The sequence below is a fragment of the Etheostoma cragini genome, chromosome 2 (assembly GCF_013103735.1).
Source record: "Etheostoma cragini isolate CJK2018 chromosome 2, CSU_Ecrag_1.0, whole genome shotgun sequence".
NCBI classification, from domain to species: Eukaryota; Metazoa; Chordata; class Actinopteri; order Perciformes; family Percidae; genus Etheostoma; species Etheostoma cragini.
Window position 1 is genome coordinate 17,500,997 of NC_048408.1, and position 27,023 is coordinate 17,528,019.

The following is a 27,023-nucleotide window of genomic DNA, read 5'->3' on the forward strand; positions in this document are numbered from 1 at the left end:
ATGCATGCACACAAGGCTGCAACTATGTTCATTATCAGTTTATCTGTTGATCATTTTCTCAATTAATCATTGGTTAAAAAATGTCAACCACAATTCACCAGAACCAATGTCTTCTGCAAATGTCCCGTTTTGTCTGACCAACAGAAGAAAACCCCCGAAATATAAAATTTACTATCACAGAGGACTAAAAAAATATTTGAGAAGCTGGAACCAGAGAAGTTTTGGCCTTTTTGCCTAAAAATATGATTTGTTACTGCAAACCGGCTGTTATAAAAGACAGCAGTGTCACAGAATCAATTAAACCACCAGAGAGTTTCTATTATCTTCTTTAACAGACTCCATCATGTCTTCAATTCTGCACTGCTAGTTACTGAAATGTAATCATCAAATGAATGTCTAATCAGAACAAATTAATCTCTTTGTCTCACCAACACACACACACACACACACAAAGCCCAAGAACCTAGTGATTGCCTCGAGCTTTCTCCACCACTTCATTGCTACTGCCGCGATGTGCACCACGAGGAGGTACAATTAATTGTCTAAATCAATCTCCCACTGTTGAATCTGACGCTCCGGCAGCACTCACATCATGTCAGTCAAACCCAAAGCCTTGTCCTAACACAGAGTGGCAGAGGGGAAGATGGAGAACAGCAGATAAAATCAAGATCACAGAGCAACTGGTAAGTTACGGATGTTAAACAAAGTAACTCAAAGTAATGAAAACAACAGAAGAGAGAGGTAAGAATATAAACCTATTAAAAAACTAACACAAGGAAACAGCAAGCCCAGTAAGACAATAAAGGGAGGTGGGGAGTAGGGATGGAGTCAATTTAGTACCACCTTTGGCCCGGCAAGTTAATGGAAAGCTCCTTCACGAGTTCATTAAGCTTGCTAGCACAGAAGAGAACACAGGTAATTAATCACTGACACATGGGAGCTTTGCATGTTAATAGGGCCAGATCCCACCAATTCAAACAAGCCGGAGACCCTATTAGACCTGAGCCCAACAACATGACCTGGCTAAACAACTTGTGTGCTAACATCTGTGTGTGTGTGTGTGTGTGTGTGTGTGTGTGTGTGTGTGTGTGTGTGTGTATATATATATATATAAAAACTAAGCCTAGATATTGACAGTTTGATTGAATATTGATGGCAACTCCTTTCACTTTCAAATGAATCCTTAAAGTAAACCGAGCTGCATTTTCTGTTGATTTTACACTTGGTTTAAATATCTTAATCTGCTTTCACCCTCTGGCTTTCTATGAGGGCAGAAGTAACAGAGATATCCTGTCACAAAATACTGGATCCTACGTTTTTGCAACAAATTGCATTTTACGTTTGACTGTCTATGTTTGCTCAATGCCCATGTCATTTAAATTCCACGGCTCAGTGTATCAGAAATGTATAGTTTCAAAGCATAAGCCGAGATAAACCTGATAATGTCTATTCAGACTTCAGAGATCTCATCAGAGCTGCAGAAGACACACAAAACGGTTTCATTTAGTGCCACAACACTTTACATGATGAGCACACAAGTTTTACCTGGGTATACCAGGGCCCTGTTATTGTACATGCTTGTTTACTGGATTGGTTACTTAAGGTTGAGGTCAAAGTTTATTTCTATTGCACATTTACAAACAGTCACTACTGCCCCAAAGTGCTGTACAAATATAGATAACATCATAAGATACAAGCTGATAAATAACCGGAAAAAAAACATCTAAAAACAGAATGTGCCAAAAACAATAAAACAGGTAACAGATAAAAAAATAAAAATATGTAAGATATAAGATATGTAATGCAACTAAGACATTGTTATTGTTTTTGAAGTTACACCTGTGCTTTTCCTGTAATGATGATTCAAAATGTATGCAATAAAGAAAAAACTTACACAAGACTCTTGACCTCTAGTTTGTTCTCACGGCACATTTAAGGTGATGTTGTCAACAATGACCAGGCTGTCACATGTGTTTGTTCCTCTCCAAGAGGTCTGATGATATTTAAATAAATACACATCTAAACTACTACTGTATAACGGTTACCCCCACAGAGTTAGCTTGCAAGTCTGCATGAAACACACACACACACACACACACACACATGTAACTGTAGGCACTGTTAATTGCCTGTATGTAATAGACTTTTGCTCTTTAATCATTTAAAGATGGGTGCTCTGCCTTTGCATGCCGCCTGTGTTACACTGCATTCTGTGACCCATCAGATTCAGTGACCTGTAGCAGTGTAACAATGATTTGGCCTTCAGAAAACCTTAATTGCACAGTGCACATAAAAATAAATAAATTAACATTATATTTAGTTGATATTTGCTGAATGACAAAGTTGAATTAATATCATTTCCATTGCGTTGGCTAGCACTTAAGCAGCTGTAGCACAGACCTGCACCGAGGAGCAAACACAATGAGTCAGGACAGGGCCAATAAATGTCACAGAGCAATGACACAATATGAGATGAAACATTCTTTCAGCACAATATAATCTCTGTGGTTTAAGTATAATCATGATGATAGGTGGATTCAAAACTGCATTTGGATTAAATATGATGCTATCAAATCTCATACCTTTTCGTAATAATCAGCGACTACCATACATTTTTAAAAAAGTACTTAAATTACATCTAATTGCTCACATGATAAATTTAGCGTAATGTAAATTTCCATAGCACTAATTTCAGCAACGTAATGATGATTGTTACAAGGCTAAGCTTACCTGGGCTCGTAACATAGCCGTCACAGCCGGTAAAATTAACGCCTGTGTCCTTTTCCGTGCGCGTTGCTGCAAGAACGAGACTTAACTTGCCTGGATGAATGCTTGTCCTTCCTACTTTTAGAGGGCTTGTGCTGTGTTGATGGCTACTTGCTCCGGTTTCAATGCTGTCACTCATACCATGTTATATTCACTACTCTGTTGTTCCAAGTTTCTCTTATTAACAAATGTACTGTTTTCATTTCATCTCTAATTATATCCAAGGTAGGGAGGTAGGTACGTAGGTAGTCATCTAGCAGGTAAGACAACTTTCACCCACACTTTAGATTTTCTTTTCCAAGACAATCAGTTTGTTCACATGCACACCAATATTCCACTATTATTCCTAATGTGACAGTATTCTAAATTTGATACAGCACGGTTGGATATTCGCAGGCCGTTTACCGAATTTAGCATTTTCTGATTAATACGTGGGATATTCCAGTATTATTCGGGTCCTAGAGGCATTATTTGGACATGTATATAGTGCATTCAGAATATGTGTCTCAATCAGGGTTTTCACCGCAGGCTTGTGGTCAGCTCTGTGCATTGCTTTGGTTTCTGCAAACAAACCAGCCAACAATTTACAGGGCTGGATAAGGAGGAGAAAAAGCTACTTTTAAACATTATCAAAGACTTGGATATCAACAGGTTTTGGGATTTGCCCAAACATAGCTATGCCAACCTCTTCAAGACACTGGCTGAACGAATGAAAGAGAGACGCTGTGTTCACACGGTCCAACTAGTCCAGCCCCCGCTGGTCAACTTGAAAAAATCCTGTTTTGCACGGCTACATGTAAACGGTAATATTATTGCCATACTCACTTTTGTTAGCCATGTAAACAGCTTAGTCGGAATATCTTTTCGGAATTAGGGCAAAAAGACCGAATTTTCTTTTTGTTGTCCACCACTCTGTTCTGTTCTAAAATAACACATACTTTGCCTCTATTGAATTTAACGTGTACTGTGGGATCATTGTTGAGGATTATGTATCAGCTCGGGCAGTAAAAGTGAATTTAGGATAAATGCTCTTCACTGTGTACTGCAAGACAGGACTACAGGAGCTTTATGTCTGCCTTTAACCGTGTCAAAATTCATGTTTGACCTCTCTCTTCCCTCTTGGGTCTATCTTCCCTACATCCATACACACTGCCTTTTCAATTCTGCTTCTCTCTCTAACAAGCACACGGGGTGAGAGTGCAGGCTGGAGTCAAGCGCAGCGTGGGACGAGAGGCATGCGGGTTAAAACCTTGTCATGACGTGCTTTTCTTCTGCGTCTTCGTTTCTGTCTCCTCAGCCCCTCCACATCCCTTGAAGCATTAATCTCATTCACCCTCTTATTAGACATTCATCAGCACCTGGGGAATGAGGGTGATTTTCATTTGTCCCTGATCTTCTAGTTCTATCTGTTTGCAATTTTTTTACCCTCTTTATCCATGTATGCATGTCTCTCTTTCGTTTATCTGTTAAATCAGATAGGCTGGATAAGTATGGCAGCATGGTTACACAGATACCAAAGGCATCAGAGAGCAAAAATCAATCACTTCTCTCGTTCCCTTTCATCAGCTATCTCTCCCGCTCTGTCTTTACAGCCCTAACTTTCCTTCTTCAATCTTCCCGCTCTTCTCTTCGCAGCATCCTCCTCCTCGTCATCATTATCTTGTGAATGTCATTCAAAATTTCCTTCCTATTTCAATATGTTGCTTTTGATTAAAAACCAAGTCCCTTTACGCTCTAAAAAAAGACGCCCTCCCTCCTTAATTTTTTTCTTTCGTAGAGAGCACAGATGCTAACCCATCTTCCTTCCATTTCCTCCATTTGTGGTGCATGTCTCCTTCAACGGCACAACCCATTTCTGACTGACAGCAGCTGGCCTGTCAAAGTCGGAAAAGTCAGGAAGAAGCAGAAAGTGAAGGAGAGACACAGAGAAGGGAGGAGTGAAAGACAGAGAAAGACATTTCTAATTCAAAGAGACATGCAGTGTTTCCGTGGCAACTCGGTTCCCATAGAAACGGTCTTGCTAAAGATGCCATTAGTGTGAAAAAAATATCCAGTTACACTCTACTACACTGTATGAACACACATATATTTATATAGAGAAACATATGTATTCTTACGAATTAAGACTGCTTTTGCAGTTACTGATATGAGAGGAGACGCACATGATCGCAGTTCTACACAGAGTCTTAATCCGCTGACACACCTGAGGTCAATTATAATAGCTCAATTACAGGCCACTTATGTTGGAAGCTCAATTATAGGTCTGGCCCTTTGGGTAGAAGAAGTGACAAATTGTCTTGGTAATATTATTAACTGTACTTATAGCTTTAGTGCTGAGGTTTGTTTTGACTTCACTCTTCAAATTACTGCCCTCAAATTAGGCTGCAGGGGCAAAGTTCTCCATATATCGTCTCATTGACCATGACAGTCCTCAGGCTGGGACCGCCCACACAAACACACACACACACACACACACACACACACACAAAATATCACAGGCTAACAAGAGCTGACAGCAGTGGACTGTATATAAAGTCCTGCTTGTTGTATGTGCACAAAGGGGGAGTTGGGGGGGATGGACTGATGAACTGTATATGCGAGTAATGTGTGGATGCTCCTTTAATGTCTCTGCTGTTTCGTGTTACATGACTGATGATTAAATATAATGAGTTCTCATCACAACAACAAAAGATATAGAGTTGTGTCGCTGCTTCATCATCAGAACATAACGTTCCTGAACACCACCACACCCTCCTCTTAGGCATAATTAACCTACTATGTAGGGCTGCAGCTAACAATCATTTTATTTATTATTGATTTATCTGCCAATTGTTTTCTCGATTAATCATTTAAGTTTTTGTCTATAAAATGTCATACATTAGAGAGATTTCTTCAAAGGTCATTAGATTCCCTCCTTTAAAGAGGTCACCTTCTTCACTTATTCCTTTCTTTGCCCATTTCTGGAATCATGAAACATTGCCCCACACTGGGCTGTCAATTGTAACAGAGAGTCAAATATGTTCATAATTTTTTTTACCTCATACCATACATTAACCATATTAAGAGCTAAAGCATGAGCAGTATGTGATCTTAAGTACTTTAGCTTGGTACACTGTTTGTACTGGAGGAGTTTTGGTGTCTTCAGTCAAAAAAGACTCAACCCTCCCTTCACCAGAAATACATTTTTCTAAGACCCTCCAAAACGATTGGGAAAAAAGGGACAACTCTCCCACACAATGTATTGATGCCTTCGGTTCTGATTTACGCTTAGCGAAGAGGACAGGTAACAATTGCATTTATAGATACATGCTTTCTCCTTTCACACATCACACGCCACTGTTATGGTGACCATTTCAGTAGATTTACTCACCAACATTGTTGTGGAATCACTAAGCATGGAAACTAAATGCACAGTCCCTGCATTACTGCATTACTTCAAATATTAAGTTACTCCTCTAGTAAACTAGTATTCACATAAAATAAAACAATAAGAAGACCGTTCAGCAAAGCACTATGGATGATAACAACACGTGAACTGGTTGCTATGTTTTCGTCACTAGGCTTCCTCAGTCATTGTATATTTTAGCATAGGTAAAGCTGCTGAAGCTGGACATTATCCAAAACTCCATTTCTCAAGACAAGCGTAAATTTAGGAGCTTGCATGCTACCACTCCTTCCTCCTCCAATGACTTGATAGGGCTGTCGTTTGCAAAATTTCACAAATAATCCCCGGAATCGAAAAGGATATTTGGGTCGGGTGTGGCTGTAGCCTGGAGACCTCGCGTCACATGCCCCCCCTCTTTGCTGTCTGCGAGCTTCAACTTTTCAAAATAAAAGCTTGCGTCTGGGCCGCTATGTTTTCGCACGTTGGTGTTTGAATGTTTTTGAACTCATCTAAATCATGCTAATGAATACAATTATATTTTTTCAGCAGATGTCTTAGTTACAACATGATGGAGCTACAAAAAGCCGTTTTGTGTTTATATGTGCAGTCGAGATATATTCAGTTTGGGAAATGGCACGGCCTCTGGCTGACTAAACAGGGATGGACAAATCTGCTAGCAATGGGGGCCGAGACTGAGAGCAATATGGAGCTACATGGAAAAATATGCACCAAACAAGCCACTTTTAAATGTTGCTGTTTTCATGAATACAAACGTTGGATGAACCTACTCGTAGACTTAAAAAAAAAAATTGCATGACCCTCCCCTCAACAAAGAATAAAAAGACATGACCCTCACGTTTTCCTCCAGTGGTCCATTTGATAAATACCGAACTGTCCCTTGGCTGAATACAGTTACACATGCATTGGTACCTTAAAGAAGCCTGACTTTTGTCCATCCAAGACGGAGCATCTCCAGAAGAAAAATATAACATAGTTCTCAATTATGTTGCTAAATAGTACCAATCGTGACAATAAAGATTTGGACATTTCAGATTTGAAAGATACCGCAGAGATAAGCGGATTCAAGTAAATTTCACTCAAATCCGCTTATCTCTGCACTGTGTTCCCCGGGTAGTAGGGCAGGCCTCAGCTGGTAGTAAGAGTTTTATTTATTTTTTGTCCCACCTAGCTGGATAGTCAAACTCCACCTAGTGGTCCAGTGTCACGCAGCTTCCTACCCACGCTGTCATATTGCCTGTTTATAAATCTCTGCTGATAAGTCCGGGAGAAATCTTATACTGCGGTTATTAAGCATCACCTCTTCTTTCGCTCTTGTGGCTCTAAGGATGTTTTCTCTGTCTTTGTAGTTTAGGCACTTCACAATAAATGTTTTCGGAGCAGTATCGGGCTTTCGGCCCGTTGTGATTCGGTTGGCCTTCTCAAGAACACGGAGGGATATTTCCAGAATGTCCACCATCCACTTCTCCATGTAAGAGCAGGGGTCTGAGCCCTCCTCCCTCTCAGGCAAACCCAGTATGCGAACGTTATTGCGACGGCTTCTTTCCTCCAAGTCCTCCGCTTTACCTATCTTTATTTAGGAGGAGTTTTGCCGTCAAGTTTCTCCACAACTTGTTGCAGCGTGTCAATCTTTTCCCCAGCCGTGGATATACCTTGCTCAGCCTAATCAATACGGTTGCTGCATTCTCTAATGTCAGGCTTTATGATGTTTTTATTCTCATTGGGATAATTTAAGTAGTATTTGTATTAGGATTAGCAAAAAAACATGTGAATCCACGTCTGCTCATCGTGCCGCCATAACCAAAAGTCATCGGCCAACACAATTTACAAGTACTCCGTCCACCAACTTTCATTCATATTATCCCCCTTTTATTGCATAGAAAAATGCAAAAAATATCAAATGACTTCATGTGTCTTCACTTATACACAAGCAGTGGCTTTGAAGGGTGAGAATGTAAGCTTTGAGCCGGTGCTCGCCAACGAGCGTAGGCTTACTTTGATGCAGAACAGAAGAGGGGAAAAAAGAGAAAGAGAGCGAGATTAAAGAGACAAGTCGAGAGAGAAAGATGTGGCATAAAGATAGAAAATAGAGGGAGAGATGGAGAGGAATCCACAGAAACACTCAGAAAATATGAGAAAGACAGCTCAAATGAAACAGGCAGCCTCATCCACTGCACTGTAAAGCTAAACATGAATCTGGCACTCCCCACCAGTGTGTGTTAAATAAACAGGACTTTGTGTGATAACGCTCTGCAGGGGCTAACAGCTGCGGTGTCACATCACCTCTTGGCTTTGCCCTAGTATGATCAGCCTCAGCTAGTGCAAACCTAATGGGGATTTATGGTTCTGCAGAGGCTCCACGCCAAGCTTTCGCCGTAGCCTACGTAAGTGGCCTGAAGTTTATACTTGTGCGTTGGTGTGTGCATTTTTTTTAAGAGAATAGCAGGGCCGGCATGTGTGTATGCGTTGGGAGGGTGTGTAGAGCGAGTGAGACAGTGAGAGGGATTAGCTTCAGAGCGAGTACCAACTCTAGAGGCACAGTGAGAGAAACAAAGGGTCTCCTCTATGCTTTCTGACCACTGTCAGAAATCTGTAGCAGAAAAAGTTGACCTCCTCCTCTCTTTGATTTCATGCTATTTATGGAGAAGGAGAACAGAAAATTAGTAGGGGGAAAAGCAACACTACCGGGCCACAGCCATGCAGACTAATTACAGTTCCTCCTGTCTGTGTCGCCGCAACGTGTAGTTACATTTTTTGAGAGATGCCTGTCAGGCTATGACGTTAAGTGCTTATCTCCATGCACTTAACCACGGCGTTGATGAAATGCAGAAGCATAAACTGGCCACCATAAGACAAGCTTCACAACAATGTACAGCTCTCCCAAAAGGTGCTGTGTGATAAGATATCAATTACGATATCAAATAAACACCATATTTCCTCTTCAGGTCCAAACAGGCACTCAACACTTAGTGTGTGTAAGCATACCTCTGTAGTAGCTGACATTAACTATATTTAGGATTTCTGTGCAATTGCATTTCAAATCCCTTATGCTAAATATGGAAAGTAGCCCATGGGGTTGAGAACCACTGATATTTAGTATATGAGGTATTAGGTAGGAAAGTTATTTTATAACTCCATCATTGTTATTGTTTAGCTGTCTCAACAACAGTTTGGAGACTTAATTCTCTGCACAGTAACAGCTTGATGGCTCCGTGGCTGGCAACTGTGTATCAACAGTGTCTAGCCGAATGATGGAAGTTGCCTCAAACACACTCCACACACTGTATGTTTTACACCTTAGAGGAATCAAGCTAAGCAAAGTGTACACTCATGGTCGACGGATGTTAGTCGTAAATCACAGCAGGATGCCTGAGTGTTGAGAATCAGGCCAAGGCTTATTAGAGATGAGAGAGAGTGAACGAGTGGGTGTCAATTTTAGCATATATAAAGACCACTGAGGCGGATGCGTCATCCCTGCTACTGGAGTGACTTGCCAGCTGTCATCAACAGACATTACTTCAAGTTCTTCTAGGGATGTCACGAGAACCGATACTTTTGACACCTTCCAGTTCTAAACTGAAAAAATAATGTCCATTTTTTGAAGCATTGTAGGCACTATAGCGATGATAACAGTGATAGCAGCATCAGTGCTGCGCCTCTTCCAGATATGATGGGGGCAGTATACGTTTCCGAGTGTTCCAGTTGATACATTCAGAGGCCGGAGGTCACGAACAAGTGGCAAAAGTTACGCCCTTCTACTTCCGGACATATCTTTTTTTTTTAACTATGAATGAGAGTCAGCGGAGATAGCTGGATTGTACCCAACCTAAAAAAACTCATTTTCACTGCAAACTCATGGTCCTCTCTTCCCAATTTACAGCCCCCTCTCTTGGCTTCAAATAACTCACCGTTGTCGGCTACGGCCGCTAAACAGGTTACACTGATTGAAATGCACACACAACTGCGTCAAATTGACAGATCTAAATGCTGCTTTAATAGAGACGGCAAAAGTTCAGGAAACGTTCAACTCCACTGTTTTAATAAGCCTTTGTTACACTTCCTTTTTGGAATGCGGAGAAGGGAATCAGAACTTTCGGTCGACAGTCTTTCTCCATGAGGACTTAGATTATCAGCCATAATGTCTGAACCATCTGAGGGAGATTGACCACGAGCTACAGTACGTGGTTGTGAAACAAAGATTTCTGCTCCTTTAGAAGCTAGAAGTCTGTATGAAATCAACCTTGTTTTAAGAAAAACATGTTTTATCTTATGGAGAAAAACTACATTATCCACAATCCTAAGTGTAAAAGCAACGTCTCTGAATGGTCTAACTCGCTGTTACTGTTGCAGTATGACTTGGTATCCATAGATACCGATAGATACCACCAGCATACTTTAATGCAGGCCTAACAACATTTCTGTTTCCATGTTCTATTACGTTTTGCACATTCAGGAAGTGTCATGTGCTTAGTTCTGTAGTTTTATGTATCAAAATGATTTAGTATTAGAGCGCTGCAGAATGTTTTGTTTTTGAAACATGAAAAGTATGTCTGTGTATGTGTGTGTGTGTGTGTGTGTGTGTGTGTGTGTGTGGTCTGCTGTGTTCAGACTTTGTTACATAGGAAAGATGTTTATATCTTACTACTTGTATTTTGGGATGAAAACCTAACCATACGAAGTAATATAGAAAACTGTACATTGAACTATGCAGTATCTTATAGCATTCTGTCAAGTCAAATATCCTATATGGCTTCAATAAAGAAAATGTAGTTGATGCATTGTGATGCATCAAAATATCAAATCAAATCACTGACATGATTTTGTAATTCTAATGATTAGTGAAGATTTATACCTCTACAACATAACTACTAAAGGACCAAACATGTATAACCTGATTCGCTTTGCCATAAACAACAACTCGTTTATCTACAGAATGGATCAATATGGCACTTTTTAACATTAGAGCACTGAGAAACAAATCATTCTGTATAAAAGGACCTCATTACTGATTACAATCTGGACAGTCTATTCCTCACTAAGACTTGGCTGGGCACAGATGCACCTGCCACTTTGATTGAAGCCTGTCCACCCAGCTACACTTTCTCCTACTCACATAGAGGAAGAAGGGCGGAGGCACAGCCGCAACAGAGAGACTCTGAAGGGCAGAGCTGTGAACCTTGGCACCTTTCATGCCCTTGAATACAATGCCACGTTTTTAAAGTCTCAGTCATGTTTCATTGCAGTGACAGTACATAGATCCCCAAAAATGTATATCTCTTCAGAATTCTCAAAGCTACTCAGTCATTCACACAAGCTATGATACCTGCACTTTAATTGGTGTAACATACACATTAGATACCAGAGACTTTTTAGTTATAATATTCTATGGCTTTAGTGTTATGAGTATGTATGTATATGAGATATGTACACATACATATACATACACAGTATATCATTAGTTATTTTATAACGATTCATACTGATACAATATGATTGATAGTTTTAAACATTTCACTTTTGTTAAAATATATATTTTCATTTTTTATTTATTTGATTGCATTTTTCTGGGAATCCATTTTTTATATTATTTTTGATATGCCAACTTTTCCACCTCATTCAAGCACATAAAATACTGTTTTTGATATGTTCTTATTTTTCATTTCTGGAATTTCTACTATTTAATAAATCTAGTCTGATATCGTTTTTTTTATGAGAGATGATAAGTAAAGAAATTCAGTACAGAAATTACTAAATATGTTTGAGGTAATTTAGAAACATCACGGTTACATAGTTCACTAGGGAGTACTGAGAAGTTAAAGGTCCAGTTGAGCGCATATAATTGTCACAATTCTTTTAAACATAATTTAGGGGACCGTCATCACCATTTGTTGAAATTAACTTTGGGCTAGCAAATTAAAAAAATTCAGTATCAAAAACGTACTTAAGAACAGGTGGATAGAAGCATAGACACATTCTAGAGGAGCACTGGGATTGGGTTGATACATGAAGAACAAAACTTTACTTCTGCAACAAAATGTGTCTTCCCCTTGCTCCACAGTTCCACCTCTCTCACCTCTTTCCTTATCTCAGTCAAAACAAATGGAGGCTCACTGAGGAATGTAAATGACTGCCATCCCCAGCCTTTGCAATTAGAACAAACTCAACTTTTCTGCCTGTTTGGGATTAAATACCCACAAGTCAGCCGGCTCTCTCCTAGATTTAAAATCCTTTCCTCAGCCTGATGCAAAACCATGAAAACCACCACCGGCTCTTATCATTGTATCTTTTATCTCTCGCTGACTGTTTTTCCTCTCTGTATTCCCTAAACATAAAAAAACACTACACACTGGTAACAGTTTCCTTTTATATACACAGCTTCAGAAAAAATGATTTTAATACATTGAGAGTTTGTTTTCAAGTCTGAACCCATAATGACACTGAAAGGTAGGTCATCTTACTTTTTGAGGTAACAGCACTGCCTTGAGGATGGGGCTTTGGAATCTGTGACAAATTAAATAGCAGGAAGTGTTATTAATGGTGTGCAGAGTTGGGGAAGTTACTTATAAAAAGTAGCAGTTGATTCTTACTTGTTATTTCTTAAAAAAGTAATCTGTTACTTTACTTAGTTACCCCCTATGGAGAGGACCCTTTTATGTTACTCGTTACATGTACGTTACTTTATCAGTTTATCGGTGAAGGGTCTGAACTACACTGCAGACTGTATTCCCTGCTCGCAGAGTGACGGCTGATTCCTTATGAACAAGTCCAGCGCGGATTGAATGCACATCGGCAGGTCATCGGCATTGCACGGTGTTAGTGTATGTAATGTCTGTATCGACTTGTACCGGTTGCGCACCTGAAAAAGAAGTTACTGTAATACGTTTTTGGGGTGGCAGTAGCTCAGTCCGTAGGGAGTTGGGTTGGGAACCGGAGGGTCACTGGTTCAAGTCCCCATATGAACCAAAAAGTGTGGATGCGTGGATAGAGAGATGCCACTTCACCTCCTGGGCACTAACAGGTGCCCTTGAGCAAGGCATCATACCCCAACTGGTAATTTCCCAACTGGGGATTAATAAACAAATTTAAGTTACAGTAACGTAACTACACTGATGGTGTGTATCGTGTACTATGTCTTAGGTATTACTACACTGCTCCTTGGTAATAGTACGAGAATCAGATTTTCTTTACTGTAAAATAGCTTTAAAATTGAACAGCTAGGCTTCACTGGATAAATGCTCTATGATATCATAACTGAGACATCTGTCAGCATTAATATGTTCAATCCCACTGGCAAAACAGACAGCTGCCGAGATTGGCACATTAACAGAATAACACAAAACACAACAATCCATTACTCAATCTGATCAATGCTTGTATGTCAAAAGTTGTGGGAACAAATTCTTTGTCAGTCAACGATCACAACAAAGCCTCTAACCTTAAGAACAAAATATGTTTGTCATTGCCTTCCAAAACAACAAATTTGAGCATTTCCTACTCTCAGTCCAATGGCATCATGTTAAGGTATCTTACAGAAGAAATGAACGTTAAAAAAAAAAGTTTATGAGGCTACCTCTAGCTCACCCGGTAGAGTGTTTACTCCATATAGGCTGAGTCCTTGGCAGCGGCCCGGGTTTGAATCCCACCTGCGGCATGTCGTTTCATGTCATCCTGACTCTCTGTCACTGTACCTTTCTAATAAAATTAAAAAATGTAAAACTGCCAAAATGATTAATATAATCATTTTCTGATTTCCCACTACTATGGCTAAAGCTGCTATTATCAATATTTTTGACAGTGTGTTAACTATGTATAATGTGAATGCTAGTGACAAACTTATCGCCAAACTCTTCTGTTTGACTCAGTTTCCCGTCAAAGTGTTTTGAGACTACCATTTTGATTTCGCAGCCCGCAACTTACTGTTTGATGCCCTATCTCACCATTTTTATACATTGTGAATTTTTCCCTGTCGGGACAGCCCTCTCTCTCAATTTTTACGAAACTGAAAAATAATTTGTGTATCTGCCCCATAATTCGTATCTGCTTCAAAATGTAATGGGTTCTTCCTTTGCCCAAGCTATACCCTTCCACCAAGTGTTAGGAAAATTGGACCAGTAGTGCTCCTTGGTGGTGGTAAATAAATAATAATTGCTGCTGTGGAATGTAAAATAAAGAAGCTTCCTACTGTCATTTGGTGTCACAAAAGTTTAATCTTATTTAATTTAATAATATGCCACCTTCAACGTACATATTTTAGCTGTTAATTAGGCCCCATATGCTGGAATGTTTAAAGGCCAGATAGTTACTTCAGGAAGAAAGCAAGTCAGGCTTCGAAAGCCTTACTGACAACCTGTTGAAACCAAGTGCAATGCAGAGAAGTCTCCTGTGATCTCCAAATTACTCATCCTGTGCACGCACAGCACAGGCCCTGATTAAACAAACTCATTATATGAAGAGAAAGGCGAGGGGGAGAAGGAAAAAGGAGAGAGAAAAAGGGAGAGGATTTGCAGTCCATTTGAAGGGCACAATTAACATTTTTAAATTCATCAGGAAAAATTGGAGTGTGGGAAAAAGCTCATTGTGTGAGGGGTGTTGTTTCAGAAAACAATGCAATAAAGGCAATAAAGAAGCGAGAAGGAAGACAGAGAAAATAGCTGAAGAAAAGGTTGTGATGAGGACGGAGAAGGAGTAACTGTGTGTGTGTGTGTGTGTGTGTGTGTGTGTGTGTGTGTGTGTGTGTGTGTGTGTGTGTGTGTGTGTGTGTGTGTGTGTGTGTGTGTGTGTGTGTGTGTGTGTGTGTGTGTGTGTGTGTGACAGTATGATGGGAAAATCTGTCTCATCTTGGGAGCACTCTGAAAACAATCTCACAGGCCAGCTCTGAGGAAGGAGCACTGACATGAAACATTTAGTACCATAAACTTGCATCTTTAACCGGCTGTACATCACTCTCGTTTGTTGTTGCTGCTGCCGTATACATACTGTAAGAAGACAGAACTGTTTAGGCAATAGTGAGCTAAGGTCAAATATTAATTATGGTTATTATGGTTTTAAAGAGTAAAAGTTATTGCTGCATGGGTTATTTAACTGGCACGTTTTTCCAGTCAAGGAAGTGCTACGTTTTTGTACTGTAGTCTTGCATATGGTTTGGTTTAAAGACTTTGATTAGGTTAGGGAAGGTGATGTGTTTTGTTTATATGTTGTTTTTATAATGACTAAACACATCCCGTTTAAAATAAAACAATAATACAAGACAAGATAACAAGACAAAAAACTATATTGTTCAATTGTACCAGCATGAGCTTGAAAGTTATATATGACACATGGAGCAGTTTTGTTGCAGTGACCACGCACAGAGGGAGCAGACTCTCCCGTCAATGTAATTTCTAAAACTGATCACAGAGATCTAGTGCAAAAACTGGCTTTTCACTTTTCATAGTTTGAAAAAAACTAATCCTGCCTAAAAAGGACTTAAAACTGAGAGTGACAGAATACTAAAAAATAAAAGCTGCATAACGTGCAAATAGTGCATTTCATTATTTTAGCATGTTCTTAATTCTCTTATCTTCTCTTATCCCCTCACGTACAACCAGCAAGCATGATGGGATACATGGTGCATGCAGGGTGAAAGAAGGGGACAGGGAGCAATAGCATGAGAAAATACAGTGCATCCTTGGCTCAAACAATCATGTCAGCTGTGACAGATTAGGAAGAACCTAGCAACCTATGTGTCACTGTACAGCTACCAACTGGTCTAGCTAATGTCAAATAATGTTGGCGAGGAAACAAGTCCGCAAAATAATTTACTTCCATGGCCATGTCTGTATTATAAGAAGGCATCACGAACTTGCAAATGAGGCCTATTTAAAGATAGAGAGGGTGTATAATTGTAGTAATCAATCAAGGGATGGTGAATCAGTTTTCACTGACAAACTGAAAAAATAAGGGGTCTTTATAAGGCATTACAATTATAGTTAGTTCTTCTTATCCACAGTTTTTTGCTTTTCTTCGATTGGACAAATTACACCGCAAGAGACCCACAGCAGCACGGTCCATTCATCAATGACTTCTTACTACTAAGCCCTTGCATGGTAAAAAGACATGTAGGCAGGCAGTGTGGAATGGAATGACAAAGTCCTGGAGGAGACCAGACGGTTTATGAGAAATGGAATCAGGATGGCACCTCTACCTTGTTTGCCGTGAAAACAACAGCTGTAATCTCCCCAAAAACAGGCAAAGAGGCTATTATCATTGAACACCACCATGCACACACAGGCGCACACACGCATGCACAAAAGCACATACACCCACAGCTTAAATCCCAACAATGGATCTTGAAGACCTCATTAGTCTCCAGAGCCGGAGTTGAGTGTGGCCCGGGGCCAACTCTGTCGTCCTATTATGCCAATACCAACACATGGCACGGAGTGAATTAATGGATAAATGGAAGCGATCAAATTGTTTGGTTCAAAATGATGCTGCCTGCATCTGTCACTGATTCTTTTTAATGGGGTACTGGGAATATAAAAATAAAGCCAGGAGTGCTGCGAGGTAGCAGGCAGGTTTATTTGGTCGCACCATCTCCATTGAGACTGGGAAGTATGTTGAATAATGTTGTTTAAAGATCAAATCCCCTAAAAATGACATGTGTGTTCAATGTTGTTCTAAATGAAAATCACATTGCTTATTGACAAGATATAAGGAAACCAATTGGTTTGCCCTACATAGGACTGCAGAAGGATTTGGAGAACAATAGATTATGCATAATTGTAGACTGATAAGGAATTGACTTGGCAACCTGAATGGAATTGGGTTATTGATGCTTGAAAATCACTCACTCGCTCTTTCCCAGACATATGACCACTGCATATTCATACAGTAACTCCATGTCATGACTCTATAGGCTTCATGTCTCAGTTTCACCACATCTCTTTGCCTTTCCATCGGCCTGTCACTTTTACTACGCTCTTTGGTCTCCCTTGGCTATAGCTCAGAAGATATACAATCAGCAGAAAATTACAACCTCAAAGCATGGAGACAGTACCTGTAAATGCAATAAAAAATGACTCTACAAGGCTACTATTTTCAGATAAAAACACAGAATATTATCTTTATCTTGTGAGATGTCCCTAGATTTGGCTTTGTCCCATAAACTACAAATCTGTCGATAATTTTCTCAATTAATCATTTAAGCAATAAAAGAAAATTGAAAATAGTGAAAAATGGCCGCCAAAGTTCCCCAGAGGCCAAGCTGACATCTTTGAATGTCATTTTTTCCCCATCAACAAAACCCAAAGATATTCAGTTTTCAATGTTATAACAACAAAGCAAGAAGCTGGAACCAGAGAATGGGTAATTTTTGTTTTAATCAACTATCAAAATTGGTTTTGTACACAGTACTGTGGGGATATAGTTCAAACGCAGACTCTTGCCTTTTTTAAATTATGTGACACAATGTGCTCTGTGGAGACTGCCCACTTTTTTTAACAGCTCTGGACCCGGAAGTGATTTTTTACAATTTCTCAATTGAGTAACAGTTTTAGAAAATACTTATGTAAAGAGTCTTAAGCCTGGAACCAAGCCAACCAGCTATGAGATGAATCATAACCATAACAAAAAGCTTACAAAAAAGGTATAAGACTGTGTACATAAACGATCATAGAGTTCAGTGATAGCGGCTTACTAGCCGCCGTTCGTGGGTTAGCGGGTGGGGTAAACCTTTTCACGGTAACAGCAAGCTCCATTCATTAGAGACGTTGCTGTTACACTTAGGATTGTGGGTACTGCATACTTCTCAATGACATCAAGAATTAAACATGTTCTCCTTAAAACAAGTTTGACTTTATTCAGACTCATAAACCATTGTACTCGTAATTCTAACTTGGATGGTTAAGACATTATGGCTAATAATCAAAATCCTGGTTCAGAAAATGATTTGTATCATATTTTTATCTATGGAACCACACTGTTATGCCCTATGTCCATGCCCATGTGTGACTATATGGGATAACTTGTGATTTGATAACTTGCTTGTCATGAAATAGCTTCTTTCCTCCTTTTTTTTTATTTCATTGCCATTTCTTCCTTGTCTAAGTATTGTCTATAGAGGGGCAACTAATTATTATTTTCATTGTGGAGTGGTTTTTCAGTTATTTTCTTGATTAGTCAATGAATCTTTGTTCCATCAAATGTCAAAAAATAGTGAAAATTAGAATTACCCAGAGCCCAAGATGAAGTCTTAATAATGCCCATGAGTTCAAAATCCAATGCTAAAATATTCCTAACAAAGAAGACTAATAAAAAATGTGCGTGTAAAAATCATTCAATCAGATGAACAGGTGGGATACAGATTTCCTCAAAAGCTGTTAACCATCATATGATGTCTAGAGCAGGTCACCTCCCCATCCACATGTACATACACAGCTTTTACATGTCTGTTACACTCTTATCTACAGTCTTCTTGTCATTCTGCTTGTGCAGTCTGTCATCCTGTCAGCTGTAAAATCTGGTAATTATATGTTTAGAAAATCCTTTTTATAACCTTCAACCCCCCGTATTTGGTACAATTCAGGAAGAAAAGGCCCTGTAAACATGAGGGTTTCTGAAACACAACCTTAAGACCACTGTGGGCACATTGACAATTCTACGTGAATTGGAGCGTGAAGGTGGAGGCTGGGGGTGTAAATAAAGTTTTTCTGAATCTGAATTACTTTTTACTCTCTTTTGAATTGCTGTAATTTAATTTAAATGTGTACTGAACTGCCAACTCCTACACTGCGCTTGACTTCATCTCATCGCAGACTGTATGGTTTGTAGCTGCTGTGGTAGTTGGTCAATCACCTGTCGCATTAAATTAAAGAATTAACACACATGCAAAACCATACAGATAATCTTTTAATAGATCTGGGTACAAAAAGAATAGAATGTAGGTATTGTTAGATTGGAGAAGTTTCGATACTACTTGGTACTGGATTATTTTGGTAGATATACTAAAAGGTATTGAGTACCAATACCCCGCCTTAGAGTACATTGAAGTGTTTCCGCTGTTCTAGCTCTTTTTAACTTTTTACCAGCCACTACCTGCAGGAAAATGCTTGACAAAAAATCTTTACTCAACGTACACTTAATAGCTTTAAAAAAAAATGATAAAGACCATTAGATGGAGCTGAACAATCTGAAAACTAAATAGATTAATAACATAAGATTTCATTTGCAAATCTACTCTTTCAAAAGGTCAAGAAAGAACTTTCAAACTCAAATACTGTATTGTTGACCTACACAACTTATGTACATCAATCAAACTAACTAAAACTAAATAAAGCTTGAAAACCCAACATAGAGTCAACTGCAGAGAATCTCTATTGTACGTCCCATTTTCTCCAAGAGGTACGCTGCATCAAAGCCAATAAAAACTAAGCGTAATATGGATTCTGTCTTTCTTCTTTGAGGGACTTCAACAGTGCTAAGCCTATTAACACAACATTGTTTAAGGATACATTTCAAAACTATTGTTCCATTTCTGGATCATATCTCTTTGTCTGGACGGGTTTATGCCAAATCTTTTGTATCCAGAGCCCACAGAGATGGTTTTTTGACTTGTCATGTACTACTTTGTTTCACGCTGCGAGTTCTTTTGGGGTTGAGTCGACTCGCTGTCAGGAGCTTGAATGTTACGTCTGGCTCACAGAGGAGGTCAATTAACAGCAAAATCAATCAAGCTGGGTTAGAATGAGAAGCAGCACTGTGTGGTGGGAGGCTGATTCAGAGTGTGAGAAAGTTCTCAATTTTTCTCTGTACAGTATTTCCGTATTCTTTCAAATTCCCCAAAGAACACTCCACATGTCCTTAATGAAATTCTTATAATGACTTTTATGGATGAATCACCCAAAAAACGAGCAGATGCTCTTAGAAGCTTTCAGCTATTTGTTTTCTTTCTGTAAAACGTGATTAAAACTGCTGCAGTTAACCTGATGTTGCAGGATCTTGAAGGTGGCTGTTAAATTTAATCCAGAGACCCACCACGTGCTATTTTCTCAGTGCTAAGAATTTTATATAGAAATCACATACAAAAAAGATGAAAAAGCAATATCTTCTTCTCATTCCCCACTTCATCAATATTTGGCCTTAATGAATGTGCGGTTAGGATGAATCATTGATGGACAGTTCACAATTCAATTTTTTTCTTTCCTACCTTGGCAGCCATGACCATGGAGGAGCCTCCCCTGATGCCCAGGATGGGGATGTGTGTCTGGGCAGAGATGAAGTCCAGGATCTGAGCAATGGCCTCCTGGTCCGTGTCATCACCAAACACTACGCCTTGCAGGGAGTTCCTCATCATTTGTGCGCAAATCCGATTGATGATACTCTTGGGGTCGGTCTCATTCATGGTGACCACCTCAACTTTGGGAGGGTAAGGGATGTGGAGGAAGTCCTCTTTCTCAAGTCCAACCCCCAGGGTTACTTCACTAGAGTTGCCCACCAGGATGACTGCTATACTGAGTGAAGTGATCAGCTTGGGATTGATTGGTGGAAGAGCCGGTAAGGCAGGAGAGTATTGAGGAGGGATAACAACGCCCCGCTGGGTGCCACCTCCCCTCTGGCCCCCTTGTCCCCCTGGGGCACCTCCAGGCCCTGTGCCTGGACCTCCACCCCTGCGAGATTCGCAGACGGGTAAGAGGAGCATAGAGAGGAGGATCAGAGAGAAGGACAGGGAGAGGAAGGGCAGGGTGAGCCGAGGATGATGCGAGGACTGGTCCTGGGGGGGAGAATGGGGGGAAACAAAGCGCTTGTCCTGAAGACGGGAGGGAGAAGGGTGGAGGCTGACAAGCATTGTGGAGTGTAAATGCCGTCCCTGAAGGGAGAGAGAAGAGACGAGAGACAGAGAGATGAGAAACAAAAACAAAGTGTAAATACAAGCTTTAAAATCGGTCTATATCTGCCGACATTAGCATACCAGAGATAAATCCATGTGGGATTGTATTATATGTCGGCGGAAAAATAAAGAATTGTGGTCCAGAAAGGCCACCGACAGGTTTGTTGTGATTTAGAAAACACTAGCAATGTTTCCATCCACAATTTTTTTATCTGAATTAAGTGATATCAAATGAAAAATGCCTTATGGAAAAGGTATAATTTGATGGAATTCATGAATATCGACTCAAAGGAAATACATTCGGTCTCATCGGATTTTATCTTGATTGAAATACGGCTTATGCGATAACGCTGATGGAAATGTTATTTGCCGAAAAAATAATGAATTGCGATAACGTTTAAGGTCATTTTATGGTTGCAAGATTACACAAAACGAAGAACAAGTTTTAGTAAAATTACGCCCGGTATTTCCGCTCTGTTTGCACACATGGTGTGTCAACAAAGACAGATGTAAGTAGACAAACAAGGAGACAAGAGACTTTTTAAATTTAATTTATCAGGAACTTGGAAAGGAAATGGCCAACAAAGGTTACGATGTCAAGTAATTTTTATAGCTAGAAACATAAACTTTGGGGGAATAACTTGAAATGATGTCCATGTGCTTCTATTGAAATATGAACCCAATCGCCCACATGGTGGCGCTGTAATTAAGGCTTCATTATGCAAACTTTGAAAGGCAACACACCCCAAAACGTAAGTCTGATTGAGATTTGTCACAGAGGTGCAGCTTAATGTGCTCTACAAAAAAGTTGCAAGGATCAATAAGGTCTTCCTAGAAATTCTTTCCGCCATTTTCAGATCAACGATTGCCACCAAATTTTCAGTGAATCATCAGTGAATCAAGCTTAAAATGACTAAATGTTTATCCAATCAACACCAAACTTCAGGTACTGTCCTCATAATGACCTTACACATGCACTGCAAGTCTTAAAGAATGCACAATAACTGGACGTGGAATGACGCAAATCACGGTTTGAGCTTGGAATCGCAGCTTGCTGCTTTATTATTAGCAATTGTTTTTGTGTTGGTCATCTGCTTTTCTCAAATTACAAATCACGCTGAATTGAAAATAAATGTTTTAGACAAATCAGTTGTAGGCATTTTAAACAAAGTGTACTGTTTGTCCAATCGTTACAAAGTTGCTATTGACAAAAAAGGTTTGAACCCCCGAATCGCCGCTTGCGGCTAAATTTATTATTAAATATGACTATAGTTCATGTATTTTCCTCAAAACTCCAGTACACACATGGAATATAAAGCTATGTTATTTTACACAACTTCAGTAACTTAAAACTCAATTTCATCTGAATTGTGGAAGGACAGTGGAGAAAATCTACTAACACAAAAAGAAATGGAGCATATTTTTTGATTTCCGCTCGGTATTAACCATCATTTTGTAATGTTTAGAGAATTGGAGACGAGGATCTGTTGAGTACATTCATTTGAGTGAGTGGCAGGAATTTTTCAAGTGAGCAACCTGTGAACAAAAATGAAGAGCTAACCTTTGTATAAAAAAAGCTGCATGAAATGGTTGAACAACTGTATGTTAAACGAATCTCATAATCAGATCATTGGAGCTTGCTCTATTGTTAATATTCTTGTAATATGAATTCATTCATTCTTAAATTTCTTTTTCTTTGCTTCTTCTCATTTGAAGGATCCACATTGAGTAGAGCACAATTCAAAAAAATATTCTGTAATCATACCATGGCTGTAAGTTGGGTCCATGTTATTGATGACACTAATAAAAAGTATTTTCCCGTATTGGTCAGGATCTCAATAAATACAGATTACTTAACCCTTTAATTACCAAACCATGTGACCCACATAGCAAGGTATCAAATCACACACAAAGAGACACCTGTTAGCACTCATAGATCATCAAGGCCGGATAAAGTGTGTCCAAGACTACTAAAGACATGCGCTGCAGAAATGGGGGAACCGCTACAACGGATCTTCAACCTTAGGCGGCAGCTAGGGAGAGTGCCCACCCTCTGGAAGACATCCTGCATCGTTCCAGTTTCCAAGAAAAACACGCCCAGTGAGCCAAATGATTTCCGACCGGTGGCGCTCACTTTACACCTGATGAAGACGTTGGAGCGGCTGTTCCTCAGACTCCAGGTACAGCATGGTCAGGACCGCCTGCTGTTTGTGTACAGGGGAAGGGGAATGGCACAGTGAGGATGCTCTTCTTGGACTTCTCCAGTGCCTTTAATACCATCTGGCCCCCTATACTTCTAGATAAACTGAACAGGATGGGAGTGGTCCCTTATCTGATGGACTGGATCATAGACTACCTCACTGACAGGCCACAGTACGTCAGACTGAAGGACATCATCTCTGACAATGTGGTCAGCAGTGCTGGAGCCCCCCCAGGGCACGTTGCTGGCCCATCTTCTCTTCACCCTGTACACCTCGGACTACTTTTACAAGTCGGAGCTGTGTCACATACAGAAGTACGCCGATGACACAGCCATCGTTGGGTGTATCTGGGGTGACAGGGAGGAGGACTGTTGGAGTCTAGTGGGGGACTTTACTCTCCGGTGTAGCACTAACTGCATACAGCTCAAAACCTCTAAGCAGAAGGAGCTGGTCATTAACTTTGGGAGGTCTAGACCAAGACCGCAACCAGTCCTGCCGGAGGGAGTTGAGGTGGACGCAGTTCAATCATACAAATACCTCGGACTGTGGCTAAATAACAAACTGGACAACACACACAAGCCACCTGTACAGAAGACACAGAGCAAGCTGTACTTCCTTAGGAGACTGCGGTCTGTCAACATCTGCAGCAAACTGCTGTGGATGTTTTACCAGTTTGTGGTCACCAGTGTCCTCTTCTACACTGTGGTGTGCTGGGGGGGGGGGGGGGGGGGGGGGGGGGGGGGGGGCAGCACATCCAAGAAGTAACGGTGAAAGAGAGGACGACACTGGACAAACTGCTGGACATTACTGACAAGGCCAGCCACCCCCTGCACACCGTCATCAGCACCCAGAGGAGCCTGTTCAGTGGAAGGCTGCTCCTTCCCAAGTGTAGGACCAACCGACTCAACAACTCCTTTGTCCCTCATGCCATTACACTCTACAACTCCTCTCTCAGGGGGAGGAGGAAATAGGGCAAAGAGGACAGTACATACACACCTGGACTTACATTAATACCTGGACACTTTAACACAAACACTTAACACTTTGATCATTTATGGTAAATGTCTGTTTTTTCATAGCCAAAGTTATTTTTTTATTGTTATTATTACTGTTACTACTGTTATATTTATACTGTCTTCCTCTTTTTTTTCTCCTCTCTCTTTATACTGTATTCTTTTTGCTAAAAACGGCGGGAGTCATCCCAAAAGGATTAACAAAGAGAACTCTAAGTCTAGTCTAAGTCTAAGTTACAATGCAACATCCATTATACTGTGCTGTGAACCCTTTGGCACACATCAAAGACAAAGCAGGAGTGTGTCAGTGTGTGTATGTGTGTGTGTGTGTGTGTGTGTTGAGAGAGTCAGGAGAGCACAGGGTGCATTTTGACAGATTGACAGCCTCACAGCTTTATGGACTAGCTGCCGGGCCAAGTGACCATTAGACCCTAAGACTGGGCTCGGCTGAGTCTCTCTGTTTCACCATCTCTCCCACAGTACATCCATTGCCTTTCTTCCGTTTACCCTCCAAACCTGTTCTTTCAGTTGCTCCCTCCAACCCTCCGAGATCCCTTCAACTGCAGACCTATTATTTACTATTATAGCTATTATTTACTGCTCCTCTATTAGCAGCCGTACAAAAAAAAAAAAAAAAGACTACAGAGAAGAAATGATGGAGGAAAAAAAGGACGCGAGAGAGAAAGAGAGGCGGAGTGAACCATGTAACCATGAGGAAGGTGACAGGCAGGGGAAATACAATTAGTCATAGCCTGATGTGAAAATTGTGGTTTCTTATTCTGTGTGTGTGTGTGTGTGTGTGTGTGTGTGTGTGTGTGTGTGTGTGTGTGTGTGTGTGTGTGTGTGTGTGTGTGTGAGAGAGAGAGTGCATAGGGAGGACAAATTTGGGCAAATTTTCTGCATAGATAAAAACATTGAATCTTTATGATAATATGTTCATGCTCATTTTCTATATTAAGCACGGTGGAGCACTTTAGGAAAGACATAAATGAAGGACAGAGTAAAAGGCTTGCTCCTCTTTATTTGCTAACGCAACACCTTTGCTAATCCTTTATTTATCAAGCAACCCACATGTTGAGGAGCTGATGCATGCTAAGCCATAACAAAAGTCCAAAGAACACAAAAGAGAAAGAGAGAAGTTGTGAGGAGAACTGAAATCTCTGAAATCTGAAAGAGGTAGAAAACAGCTACAGACAACAAGGAGTAATCTATAAGATAAGGCAAACACTGTTCAGAAGAGGAGGAAATGTAATCTCCACATAAAAAACTGTTTGTCTAAAAGGTCTAATTACCAAGGTTTGTCCTCGGCTTAATTGCAGGTGCACATGCTAAATTTTACATGGGGGCCAAAGTGAAGCTGAGAGACGGGGGAGGGGGGGAGAGAGAGAGTAAGAGAAAAGGAGGAGGAGGAAACGAGTGGGAGGAAGCCAGCAGAGAGAAAAGGAGAGAGAATAAATAGAGATATACACAAAAGAGCTGGAGGTGGATGAAGGAACAGCAATAAGAAACCCAGAGGAGGGAGGGAGTGAAGGAGGGAGGTGTGGAAGGGCAACAGCTGAAGAAAGAGAGATGAAAAGAGAACATGATTAACACAGGATGATAAAATAGGATTCAAGGGTGGGGAGGAGGTTAAAAAAACCCAAGGAAAAAAACTAAACAAGGAATAAGGAAATTATCTCAATCCACAATGTGTTAAGAGAAAAAGGGAAATGTTGCTAAAGGGTTGTTGAATCTACTGACAAGAGACCAGAGGGTAACTATTTTAAATATTGCAAGAAGTGTGACAATGAACGAGGGAGCAGCAATAGACAGAAACCTATTCGGATGTGTTTCTGTATATCAGCAGTGCTCGGTTTCCATGGCAACAATTCAAATATACCTCCACATTACACCCTGATGGACAGGAAGATTCACACAACTCGCATACGGGCACTAATCCATGCAGCACACTGCATGCAGTGCTTGCTCTCTCCTAATAATACATCATTTATTTCTATCTTAGCTGGCGCACATTGCTACGCAACATATTACAGACAAAAATAACATTTGTAACATAAAATGAATAGCACGGAGCCTACACACATATGAGGTAAGTTAATGCATCTAGAGAAGACCTTGCATTAAAAATGAATCTCCAAAAACGGCTACAGGCAAATAAACAGAAATAACAAGATACAGGGAGTTTCCAGCAAACTGGCGGTGCAGGACCTGTTATCAGACCTGCAGTACACAAAACATCTCCACTGTCACCAATTAATAACATTTAAAACGAGAGTGTCAAGAGTGGATCATTTACTCCCAACATAATAAAACAAAAAACCTCCTAACACTGTGTCAATAAATCACAGTTGACATTGGAATGTGTATGTTCTTGTGTGCCCATTACAGCACTCACACAGCAATAACAATAATATACGCTTGAGGGAAAACATGGATAAGTGGCGCTGAACAGCTACACAAAACACCCACATGTGACCATTGCTTGTATCTAGTAAATTACTGCAAACGTGACTAACCTTCTACCCGGTGCTCTCTTAAAGACACACATGCATGAACACCGGGCAGGCAGTCTAAATGGTTTGCACTCTAGGTCAAGTAGTTTGGGTCAGACATCTAAGCACTCCTGATGCATTCAAGACTTCTGTTTTTCCGATATGACAGACCGGGTCTTCCCCTACATGCACATACCCGTACCCGTGTGTGTACACACACACACACACACACACACACACACACACACACACACACACACACACACACACACACACACACAC

The 27,023-nt window shown here is 40.3% G+C and overlaps 1 protein-coding gene across 6 annotated transcripts in view; it reads right to left on the bottom strand.

Annotated features, from left to right (window-relative positions):
- Window positions 1-27,023, bottom strand: part of grin2bb (glutamate receptor, ionotropic, N-methyl D-aspartate 2B, genome duplicate b) — a 102,530-nt gene that overhangs the window by 56,083 nt on the left and 19,424 nt on the right. For all 6 annotated transcript variants that reach the window (XM_034893622.1, XM_034893613.1, XM_034893641.1 and 3 more), the window contains one exon: window positions 20,355-21,014. In XM_034893622.1, the coding sequence (XP_034749513.1) occupies window positions 20,355-21,014 (660 nt within the window). The remainder of the gene's footprint in view (window positions 1-20,354; window positions 21,015-27,023) is intronic.